Here is a 12,492-nt window from a genome sequence, read left to right on the forward strand (position 1 = left end):
GGCTAAAGTGGGGTGAGGGGTGACAGCATGTGTCTGTGTCCTGGCTTGGTTTGGGGTAAGAATAGAACAAATAAGAACCCTAAATTTTCCTCTTTAATCAGTCCAATTTGTATGAAACTCCAGAACGATGTTCGAACTTTTTGGTGACCGTAATACATCCAACTAGCGCGAAAAGGGTGAAGTGGGCCAAATATAAGTAAGAGTTTGATATCCCTATGTTTATAATTTAGATTATTCTGCTCTCTCAAGTTTGATGACTCACGATCATATCACAGATATCATTGCGAATGCCCGGAAATATCAATTTAAGGGTCAATGTGGGGTTATTGCACTAACGTAGCTTCCCTCGGCAGAATTTACCGATTAATGTTAATCAAGACCAAATTTATAAACTGCTGCACGAATGATCTCTACTCACGAGCATCCCCAATCTCTTGTTCGTTGTGGTTGTATATTTGAATATTATGTTATAAACGCTTTCCCATAAACGGGGTTAAAACATGCTGCGTTATGATTTTTTTCACTAAAAAAAAAACAAACGATTACTCTTGCTTACGAACATAAAGCATTCATCCTATTCGCATCATTTTTTTTTTTTTTTTTGCAAGAGGAAAAGAGTTAACACCGGAGCGAATTTGGTAGTTGAATGCTATCACAGTGTATGGGAAAGTACTGTGACAGAGGCGTTGGTTGTTCAATGTGTAAATCAGAATAGCGGACCCAGGACTTCTCGGCGCGAGTGTTCAGCTCTATATATATTTTGGAAAGCGGAGAGAAGCAGCTCATGACAAGAATGAAGGTCACAGTCAAGAAAACGGTTCGAATGCCACAGTTGATCCTTACACACCAGCTCAATCTAAGGCATAGAAAGGAGAATATTTAGGCAAAGGTTAGATGAACTATACTCCCATTAGAAGACCCTCAAGAGATAAGAAGAGATGCTGTCACACAACAGATTGAGTGTTAATTTTAGTTATGTCCTCATCAGACTCTCGAGAATCTGATCAATTGAACAAGAGCTCACTCAACCAACTAAGACGAGTAAGACGAGTAAAGCGTCAGAACGCACAAGAAGTGCACCAAAAGATGTGCGAAAAGGCAATGGATACGATGGATGTGGTGAATACTCTCCGGAGCAAAGTTCAAAAACATCTGAAGAAAAATCCTTATACCTCATCCAGTGTGTGCCGCTTAATTAATTTTTTTGTTCATTCACGCTCAAAAGCGATAAGAATGTAAAAAAAGAAATCCACAAAATCGAAATAAATTAAGGCATGGACGAAAAAGCTGTGTCGTTTGTTGTTTGTTGAAATTCTGACCCTCGTTCGTTATGAGGTATATTTCAATAAAAGATGGTCTCATTAGCATTTTTAACACCCGTTATGTAAATCGTTCTAGTTAGTTAAAAAACTATAACTCAGTAAAAACGCACCAAAACTGGCTTCAAAATCAGCAAAACATCAAAACATACACAAGCTATCGAGGAAAGTCGTTTTGTTATTAAAAGTACTAATTTTACACGCTACGAAAGATTACTGTTAACATTCAAATACTACACACAACAGAACAAGAGATTGGCTGCCTGTGGTTCATTTTAGTTTTATTCATTCGCTGCAGTCCTTGACATTTATACTTTTGATTTTATATACTTCTTATACATGCAATGGTGAATATAAGTTTTAATTCGAACCCTGTGACGAACGAAATAATGAAGTTACAAAGTATATAATGTATATCGCATCTAACGTCGAAACAGCTACTCTATCATGCACAATTCAATTCAATTCCCAATAAGATGACGCTAGCGTGCAAGATTACACACACGCACACACAGAAAAGCATAAATCGAAGTCTTTTCTTCCTTTACTTCATTTGACGCTTGAATTTGGGGACCTGAAAAAGAATAAAAAGAATACATTGAGAGTTTTACTGAATTTTGGTCAGCTAAATTATCATTAATTTATTGGTTCGTAACATCTAGTTACAGCACAGGGAGCCCGCCTGTACATGAACAAAAAAAAAAAAATCGATAATGAACTCTGGGTTTCCTGTGCTGATATATTAAAAAAGACTCTAGTACGTTAGATTCAAATTCCTTTGCGTTATATGTTTAAGTTAATCTGCTTTCGAGTTACTGGTTTACCAGAAATTCAACGGCGCCTTGTTTCAAATCTCAACACAGAAAACCCAAAATACTTTATCGATATATTTGTTCTCCCACACGACTAAGGAATTCTATTCAAGCACAATGCTCTGCGTGCCCATACTATTGTTTGCCTCGTTGCCTTTTATCGCTCTTAAACGGTCTTCGAAGCTCAGTTCCCAAATTTCTCAGTCTTCCAACTGATAGCCATTGCAGCTTTCAAAATCTACCTTTGACCTGATAGATTCATTGCCCCTTTTTGAAAAAAGCTCACGCAAAGAATAAAGTGACTATGTATCATTATATTATGATGGTCGTAAAACATGTAGCAGGAATACATAGACCGATGGAACTAATTCCCAAATTTCCCCTACAAAACTGCCATTTCGCCTGGGTCTTCGGTAGAATATTGTAAAGTTTAAAACTGTGTTCTTGGGAATAAGATAACTTTTTTTTTGTTTTTTCAGTGTCAAAGTCCAAATCGATAAAAATCATTTCCCTTTCTCTCCCTCTTAATATCTAAAATTGCAGTAACAAAGGCAGTCAGTACATCAGTACCTCATCTCTTGGTGTCTTTATCTTAGTAAATGTTGGCGTTTCTCCTCTCTGGTACACATATCCAATCACCCTGAAGTAGTACATGGTGTCTGGCTCAAGGTTATCAATCACACAAGAAGAACCATAGAAAGGCTTTCTTCATATTCAACTCGTCTTTCAGTTTTCCATAATCCACTTGCACTTTATTGGATGGAAAAGAGAGCTCTGGTTTCACGAACTTCAGAAGTATTCTGTCATACTCATGGCCCTTGCTTGTACTTTGATAGGAAGCGAAGGAGCTGTCAAAAACAATCACGAAGACATTTGAAAAGTATTTGGAGTTTTACATCAGTAAGCTCACTGTTCAACGAAACAGTCGTTTTTACTTGCTTTGAACTGCCTCTCGCTTGTCAAATAATTAATTTAGTCTGGAAATATATTCAATTGTTTCCGAGGAGCCCAATTTAAGTGCAATCGTTTATCTCTATATTTTATTCACCTCACTTTCGAGAAAAAATTAAGTCAAGTAAGTTTGACCAAGGGCGGGGGTGGGATTTATGATAACAATTTTTGATTTCTATAGCGCCCTTTCGAAATGGATATAATCAAGGGCACTGAGTCGTGAATGACAGATTGCTTTTTATGTAATTTACTAGCATGAGAGCTAGCATGAGAGATGGTGAGTTTCAAGTGTAGGCACTGAGGGTGGTCACTTCCAGGGTTTCTTCACGTACTCAGAGGTTCTCGTACGTCCCTCCGATATCGGTTAGTTACTGGAGAGACGGGACCGCCATTTAAATTTGTCATCCGAGCTAGCCACTTGAAAGTTTAAAGGGCCACTTGGACGAAAATCGTTCCAAAATTAAAACTCTTTCATTCGAGCTGGAACTTTGCTGAAATAATCTTGAACACTAAGAACCTCTCACTGAAATATCTTTCTAATATTCGAAAGGGAAGGGCCAAAATTTTACGATTTATTTTCGTCCGCCATTAATTTCTTTGTGTCACGGCCAACGAGTCATTATGTACAGCAGTTTTACGCTGTGACGTCATTTACTCAACACCGTCATGTTAGCGTCGTTTTGACTATACATTTCTTGTTAGATTACCTGAAGTTTATTTGATGTTTTAAACGCGTTATCGTGAAAAGAATATCTAAACAGACTTTTTTTAAACCTTTGATACCTCTTCAAATATGATGGAAACTCCTTTGGACGCTCGCTTTGTCAATCCTGAAGAGTTAGAACCATAAGTTATAATGTATGAAGATGAAGCCGAACTAGAAGAAGAAGCAATGCTTGGGAAGAGGTTTTCATAAAAATTCCTTACGTTCATTTCATTATTTGTATTTGCTACGTACTGTCCATGATATAAAGATCTTAAATTTGAAGTTTCAATGTAATCTAATAGTGATTGATGTTATGAAAACAACCGATTGCCTTTTGAATTCTGCGTTGTGATATAAAGATTTGTGACAATATACTTAGATCTACGTGCCGAATAATTTAGAATGTGAGCTCGTAATTCTCCTAGCTGATTTACTACAGAACGGTTATTATTGGCTTCAAAATGTTTATTATGCATTGAATAGGTACAAACATACGATTATCTAATATCATCTTTGCAATAGAACATGTCAAAGGTTTCTTATTTATTACTCGCGCGACAGCGGCGTCTGTCACTCAGCTCGTAGATTTTTCTTTCATTGTGTCGGATGTCTCGCGGACACAAATTGTGGGGTTGCTCTTTGCCCTCGTATGTAAATATGCCTTGAAAAATTGTTATCCTTAAAATGATTCGAATAAATCCCGAATATCTCAGTCACTTCGCGCGATGGAACCGCTAGAATCTCGTCCATGCGTCCTACTTTGTTGTGATTCTTGGCGTGCCGAGATGTATTGAAATTTTCGAATTATGATCGTCAGTATTATTGAAACTGAAAAATTTCAGCGCCTAGACATTATTTGGTCATATAGTAGTTAGGAAACCGAATGAAACATTATATATTTTCTGAATAAACCAAATAAACCGAGTTTTACGAACATGGCACATACATTACCCACCAATGTTTTGGTTTGGGTTGAGTAAATGACGTCATAAGTACTCGTGCCAGTCTTCTTGAGTCGAATTCTGTGATTCAAAAAAATTAATGGCGGACGAAAATAAATCGTAAAATTTTGGCCCTTTCCTTTCGAATATCAAAAAGATATTCCAGTGGGTGGTTCTTACTGTATTCTAGATTATTTCAGCAAAGTTCCAGCTCGAATGAAAGAGTTTTAATTTTGGAGCGATTTTCGTTCAAGTGGCCCTTTAACCATTTGCAAATGTATTATTACAAAGGCATCACTTTCTCCTCAGTTATTTTAAGAACCTGAGTGTTGGTCCGGTCGGGACTCGAACCACGACCTCCCGCTCGAAAGTCCGATGCTCAACCAACTGAGCCAATCGGTGAAGATTGATTTAAGATTTCCTTGGTTTATGAATCTTTTAAACATTTTCTCTCTTACTTTTGATGTTCTTGCATTGTTTCCTTCCCCAGTCAGGATACTCTCCTTTACTGGTAAAGGCAGACATCTTAACACAGTACTCAGTGTATGACTTTAGTCCAACCACCATCGTACTGGTCACATCACTTCCGTTAACGGCAAGCACTTCCCATTTGTTTCTAGGGTACAGCAGTTCTTTGTAGTAGATTTTATAGCCTCTGATGATACCGTTCCGATGATCTTCTGGTATGGGTGACCACGTGACCTTCATGGTGTCATATCTGCCTGGAGAGATGTCCGTGACGATTGGTGCTGCGTCAGGTACTGAAGACAAAAAGTACAAGTAAAAGTTTAAATATAATTGAAAATAAATTTGAAAAATAATATTTTTACTTTTACCTGCTTATAATATCTGCTTGATATTCATTTGTATTTATTGAAAAAATGATTTTATAAAATAATAATAATAATAATAATAATAATAATAATAATAACAATACTAATAAATTTGATGTTTATATAGCGCAAAATCCATACATATATGATCTAATGCGCTTTAACAATCTATCTTATATCAAATAATAGTTTAAAATGCTTTAATAAATCATATATTAAAATGGTATTAAGAATATAACTATAAAACATATTGAATGAATATCAATAGTTATTAATCAAATGAAATACATATAAATAAATATAACTTTGAAAACTAATTAATTGAATAATGATTGAAAAAAGTAAGTCTTTAAAAGCCGGCTTTTTAAACTTTGTGATGTTTATTATGAATCTCGCTTTCTGATTGGTCGGGAGCGCGTGTTTTATGAGAGCACACAGCACACGCGCGCACTTTCAGTTGCATCATTCTTATCCAAAATAAAGGTTTTATAATTTGTATTAAAAAAACTTGCTTGATGTGTTGTGTGGAGTTTTAAAGCACTTGCAGCTTGACAGAACACTCGAAAAGTGTCGAGAAGCACTCTCCTACGCGTCGTGCTTCTCCTAACACTTGTGTTCTGCCAATCCCCGCGTGCTTTAAAACTGCACACAGCAAAGCAAACAAGTTTTTAATTTCTTTAATAATTATTCCTTGCGCAATGTACGAGGTAAGTATAAAAAAGACGGGATTAATTGTGAAGTAAACTTCGCCGAATAAAATAAAAATCTGTCCCACATCACTATCTAACATAGAAGAATACTTAAATAGAAAATCAATTATGAAAATACGAATGACAAATGTACACCCCGCTTACCATCTTCGCCTGTCCTTGCCATAGTTTCCATCGCTTCTTCACCATTTGAGAACATCACAGTCAAAGTAACACGGTAGTTTGTGAACTTCTTCAAACCAGTTAAAGTCTTGGTTGTGACCGCCTTTGGCACTTTTATTTTCCATGTTCGTTTGTCTGTATGCCCATACTTGAACATAAAAGATATTTTCTCATGACATTGATTTTTCTTCCTTTCTTTCTCAGTTTCTTCCTTCCTTCCTTCCTTCCTTCCTTCCTTCCTTCCTTCCTTCCTTCCTTCCTTCCTTTCTTCCTTTCTTTCTTTCTTTCTTTCTTTCTTTCTTTCTCCTTCTATATCTTTCTTTCTCACATTATTCATTTGTTTAACACTTTTACGCACTTTCAGCAAATAATAATCCACAGACTTCATGCTTTTAGGTTTGAGCCATTGCACTTTAAGTTTGGTTCTTCCTATAGGTTTCACTGCGATATCGCGAGGACCTGAATACAACAAACAAACAAACAATAATTGAAAGAAAATCTCTAGAGGAAAAAAAGGAATGTACATTACTCACATTCAGCTCCAGAGCAAACTTTCAAGCATCGTTCTCCACTAGTTCCTCTGGGACACTGACATTGGTATGATCCAGATCCCCGTGGGTGGTAGGGGTGGGGTACACATTTGCCACCATTGAGGCATGGACATTGTACCATATGTACTTTCACATGTATTATATCAAACGCGCCACACTCGTCAGTCACTTGAAAGGTAAACTTTTTATTCTGATTGGATGTCACCTTCCACGTGAATAAACCAGAAAGACTGAGCGTATATCCAGTAGCTGTAGAACTGAGTACAGAGTATGTTAGGGGACGGTTATCAGGGTCTGTTGCTTTCAGTTGGATCACAAGTCTTTCTCCTTGTAAGGCAAAATACGTGGTCTTTGAAGGAAACCTGGGAACTTGATTGTCTGTGCAGTTACAAAGGAAAAAGTTTGATGTCAGAGCCCGTGATGTAATAATAGGTAGAGGTTTCTATAATTCAAACATACTTTTTCTACTTGTCCACTTTTTATGGTCAACATGTGGTAAACACTGCTGGCACCAGTCACGTGGGTTGGGTTCGTTGGCAGCAAAGCAATGTCCCTTTATTAAACAGGAATCAGTCTAAAATAATAATATAATTAATAATTAATAACTGATAATGAATAATAATAATAGTAAATTTAATAATAGTAATTGCTTAATCAATAATTGCTTAATAAATTTCAAGATTAAAATGAGCGCCGATAAATATCGGTCTTATATTTACATACACATATATATATATATAAAGCAAATCGATAAAGCCTATTTTATAAAAAAAATAATTCATGCGGGCGGTAGCGTTATCGAGGGAGAAGTCCACGTTTTGAGTGTCAAGTGTTCTTTTAATAGATCGTGATCCTCTCAGGCAGAGCAGAGCAGAACGAACGAGTGCAAATGACAATAATAATAATAATAATAATAATAATAATAATAATAATAATAATAATAATATTTTTTTTATAATTATAAAATAACAATAATAATTTTATTTAAATAAACTTTAATAGTCTATGCATGTCTTAATGATAATAATAATAATAATAATAATGATGATGATTATGATGATGATGATGATAATAATAACAAATAAATTTCAAACTAAGTATGTGACAAGGCATAACGCAGCCTTCAAACTTTTATTTTTTTAGCTGCTTAATGACCTTGATGTGATCGATTGCGTCCCAACATGGTATTCATCCACAACAATTTAACCTGAGTACCACAACACCAAAGGAAGCGCCTATTGGGATGTACCAGTATTTGCGTGGAATACTGAAGTGAGAGTCAACCGAATAGATGCTCGAGTAGTTGACAACGAGAGGAAGATAGTAAATAATCATAGAGATGAGTTGTCCTTGGTTAGAGAACAGGAAGTAGAAAGACCAGGAAAAGACCACCAAGTACTCACCCTTAAGATTAATTGGAACTCAAACAGTAGTACGAGGGATATATCATCAACCAACATAACATTATTATAGATGTACTCATCAGAAACCAGAGAAAATGTGAAACTACTCCTTGGCAAGAAAAAAGCTGACAAGACTTTATTTAACATGCAAAAGTCTGTAATATCAAGTACATTACACAATACAAGGACCTTTAAAGTTCTCTCATGAAATAGTTCATCTCAACCAAACACTATCTATTAACTGTATTTATAATTAATTTTATTTTAGTTTATAATTTTTAATTAATGATGTTCAATTACCACTTAATCATGTCCTTTTTGTAATCATTAACAAGAAAAAGGCACAATAAAGAGTGCAGAATAGTCAGTTTAATGTAGTAGAAGAACTAAATGCGAACAAAAAAAAAAACATCTAAAAAAACTTTTATTATTTTTTTGTTTTATTTTGTTTTATTTTATTGTTAAAAATTTTTTTTTTTTTTGGGATGCGATTAAGAGCTCCTAAGGATGCGATTTGGGAATTAATCGCACTCCTTTGAACCAATCAGATTGCAGGATTTGGTAGTGATTACAAAAAGATGTGATTAACAGAGTAAACAACACTCCAAAAGCGATCGCTGAACTTTGATCAAAAATAGCGAGAGATAGAAAACAGATATCAAAAATCTGGGACATCCTTTTGGAGCTTATTATCTCCTGAGTATGTTAAGACATTCTTCGCAAACATAGCTTAAAATGTACGTGTCCGTTGACGTTTTCACTGAGGCATGGTCAAATTTCGCTTCGAGGACAATAACATGAACAACAATAAAAAAAATCGCATTTTGAAAATTTCTTCATAAACTATATTTATTCAGCTTTCAGAAAATGTATAGTTTGTTTTTGTTATACTATAAAGCCAGCGCGTTGTTTAAGTTTGCGCGCATAGTGGTCGTAAACGTATCCTAATACCTTAAATGCCTTCACTCTATATGGCATCTGGTCAAAAAGTGGTTATTTTCGAAAGAATAAATAGAACTAGTTAGGAGATGTATACCAAAGCCTTAGAGCGCACCAAAATACGTCTTGCACTCGAGAACTTGATAAATTCAGATCGGTGAAAGGCAGTTATCGATTTTACTAAATCGTGCATGGCCTCGACACTGCAGAATAGCTACATCAGATGCTTACCGGCGAGATACTAACTACACCTTTGCACGCATATATGATGAACAGGCCGGGTTTCTCCTCTGGTCATTTGCTTCAAAACTTGCATTGGTGGTTTACCTCATCGACAGTTAAATACGTACCTTAAATTCACATTTTCCTGATTTACTGCAGTTCATGCACTTTGAATCGTAAGTCACATGTCGCAGTCGTTGAACACTAGTAGTGAATCCATCGTTGGAAACCGAGATCATAAGTCCCCCAGCAGGGGTACCCTCGTGTTTGTAGTCACCAAGTCTAGTTGGTGGCTCAGGCAGGTTGCACTGAACACCAAACAGATCCGTCATTTTCCCTTGTGATGTGACAGGAATTCCACGAGGAGACCAGGTACCTGGGTAAACCTAGGATAACCATCACACAGACGTGTTACCTTCATATTCAACCACAGGCTTTACAGAAAAATCATATTAGTCACCATTTGATGACTCTAGAGCTCCGATTTTTGAATACACAAAACTCATGTACAGAGTTGCCTATCGGAACCTACTAATGTGAGCTTTATTAAGATATATTTATCTATCAAGATATATGAATCACAAGAAATACCTCTTCATCCTGTACATGGCATGTTAGGTTCTCCGATTTGATAAAATTCTGACCCAAGATATTTGTTCTTTTACATGGTCGTTCTCGTACATCACAGAGTCCACTATCGTAAATCCTAAACATTAAGTCAAGAGAAAACAAAGATATGACTTCTCGGTTTTCTGTTTTCAAAAGAATTTTATTTAAGGTACATTTTTTCCAACCAAATTGGGAACCATTTAATCATTGCATTTACTAGATTGGAAAAATATCTATGAATTAGTATTCATAAAAAGAACTGAGAAAACTTTTTATTTAACAAGGAAATTAAGGAAAAACAAATCATCATAAAGCTGTCAAAAGCTGACACAATTACCAAAAATGCTATACTAGACTTTCAATGAAAAACGTTATTTCTCCATGTTTCCACCATCAGTTACTGTGCAAGTATGGTTTGTATTCTACTTACCCCAACAACTCAGGAACTGAATTAACCTTCATGGAACAGTCCAGTGCAGTATAGCCTTCGTCACATATACAGGTTCTGTTCTTACACTTGCCACGTCCACTACAGTCTGCAGGACACAAGTCTTTTACTACCTCTCTGGGAGGCATTAAGTCACCACTTGCAGTATGAGTGTAGAGTGAAAGGTTCTTTAATGAGGTATCTTCACATATGTACTTCATGGTGTCAAATGCCAACACTGCAAATGTCTTGTCTCCTGACAGCTAAGGGCGTGGAGATGAAAGCAAATACTAGAGTTAATAGCGGAGCTAACACGCGGGCCTTCGGGCGGAGCACTATACTTAAGAAAAAAAGGGTAAACCATCGAGTTGATTTTTCATGGCTTGGCTGACGTCACTTCCTTCAGTCCGTCCGTGTACACAACAACAAAGGAATCCCACTTGATTTCGAAGCAAAACTACTGGGAAATGCACACAAAAAAATCGGTTTGGGACAAATTATACATATCAAGCTTCACTCTATATGTTAGTGTCGAAGTTGGAGAAGAGAAAGCTCACTCCATATATGGTATAATAAATTCCATATTTGGATTGTGCGGAAAAGCGGCAAATAAAAAGCCTGTCGTTTTATAACGAATTCGACATGAAAACTTTTGAAGAAGAAAAGAAAAAAAAAGAAAAGACAAGTAAAAAAGAAAAACGAAAAAACGGGAAACTCGAGGAAGGATACGGGGACGATGCTAACTCGTGGGTCTGCCTCGCAGCAACAGACACAGAGAAATACGACACTCTATGTTTGATATGCATATCGTAATAATGCACCCTTTCCTGTTTTAATAGATGTCACATTAATTATCCCTACCAACATTACCTTTAGGTCGTTGACACACTGTATCATTGCATTTTTCAAGTTGGTTTCCGAGAACTCCTTGCATGCCTTTCCTGCTTTTGTTTCTTGGATATGCGTTTTACAATACTGGGTTGCCTCATCTTCTGGTATGACTTCTCTTGGTGATCTCTTGCTTCGTATGCGGTTTACAGCGAGTTGTACATGAGGATCATCCGCATAGTAGCTACGTTCCACGTGATCAATGATGTCATCACTATACCAGTGACTGTCTACAGATCTTTTCATGCCAAACTGTAATTGGTCATTTATTTGAGTATTAAGTACTTTTATCTGAGTAGCGTCGATTCTTGTGAAAAGGTTTGCGTTGTCATCACATCTTTCATCCTGTGTTGTTTCACCTTCGATGCCACAATAGCAGGATCTCCCTTGTTCAACTTGTTCTTCAAGTTCTTGTTCAGGGAGAACCTCAAAAAAGCTCTTCCCTTCTTTAAGAGTGGCTGTCCGTAACGGTCGAGAATGGCGGGACAGCGAAGGAATTTTCAAATTTCTCATATTTTGTCAGAAGACAACCTTTGGTAAGCTCTTTTAAAAAATCCAGTTTAAAACTTCAAGCGCTTTTTTATTTTGGCGAATTTTACGAAAATCTAAAACTCGACTTCCGGTTTGCTCTGGACCGGTGTGAACAGCCCAAAATATTACCCATATTTAAGAAGGCCTCACTCGTTCAAAAATACTCCTAACGATCTGATACTTTTTCAACATTTTAACTAACTATCAGACTCCAAAAGGGATAAATAATATTTTTGGGAAAATATTTTGTTCTCGCTTTTTGGGATTTTTTTTCGATGGCATTTCAAGCAGCTACGACGCGAAGCAAATTTTAGCCTAAGTTGAATGCCCTAAGTTATCACCTGGTATATATTTTATTTTCACTAATACTATATGATCTGAAAGCTTGTTTATTGTAATTCTTTTCCTGAAAGTATTAGCCTTGGAACGCAAATACTTCCTCGCGATTAATCGACTCTTCTATGTAGCATACGGCGGTCTAATTTCGG

The 12,492-nt window shown here is 36.3% G+C and overlaps 1 protein-coding gene across 1 annotated transcript; it reads right to left on the bottom strand.

The window, feature by feature from the left end:
* Positions 1–1,641: 1,641 nt before the first annotated feature.
* LOC148905827 (von Willebrand factor D and EGF domain-containing protein-like) lies at positions 1,642–11,999 on the bottom strand. The gene is made up of 11 exons (XM_089039288.1): positions 11,456–11,999; positions 10,589–10,848; positions 10,141–10,255; positions 9,678–9,935; positions 7,445–7,559; positions 6,968–7,363; positions 6,793–6,893; positions 6,417–6,582; positions 5,188–5,490; positions 2,702–2,979; positions 1,642–1,893 (listed from the first exon to the last, which is right to left on the bottom strand). The coding sequence occupies exons 1-10, from the start codon at positions 11,984–11,986 to the stop codon at positions 2,921–2,923; spliced, it is 2,304 nt and encodes a 767-aa protein (XP_088895414.1). The 5' UTR covers positions 11,987–11,999; the 3' UTR covers positions 1,642–1,893; positions 2,702–2,920.
* Positions 12,000–12,492: the final 493 nt, after the last annotated feature.

Source organism: Actinia tenebrosa, unplaced genomic scaffold (assembly GCF_029948245.1).
Source record: "Actinia tenebrosa isolate PJP-AT-01 unplaced genomic scaffold, QUT_ActTen_1.0 PGA_scaffold6__47_contigs__length_16458017, whole genome shotgun sequence".
Classification (NCBI taxonomy): Eukaryota; Metazoa; Cnidaria; class Anthozoa; order Actiniaria; family Actiniidae; genus Actinia; species Actinia tenebrosa.

Excerpts from the sequence above, each read along its gene's own strand:
- LOC148905827 (XM_089039288.1), bottom strand. The coding sequence starts at position 11,986 with ATGAGAAATTTGAAAATTCCTTCGCTGTCCCGCCATTCTCGACCGTTA. Across the intron at positions 7,364-7,444 it reads AAAGTGGACAAGTAGAAAAA|ACAATCAAGTTCCCAGGTTT; the intron begins GTATGTTTGAAT and ends GTAACTGCACAG. Across the intron at positions 6,894-6,967 it reads AGTTTGCTCTGGAGCTGAAT|GTCCTCGCGATATCGCAGTG; the intron begins GTGAGTAATGTA and ends TGTTGTATTCAG.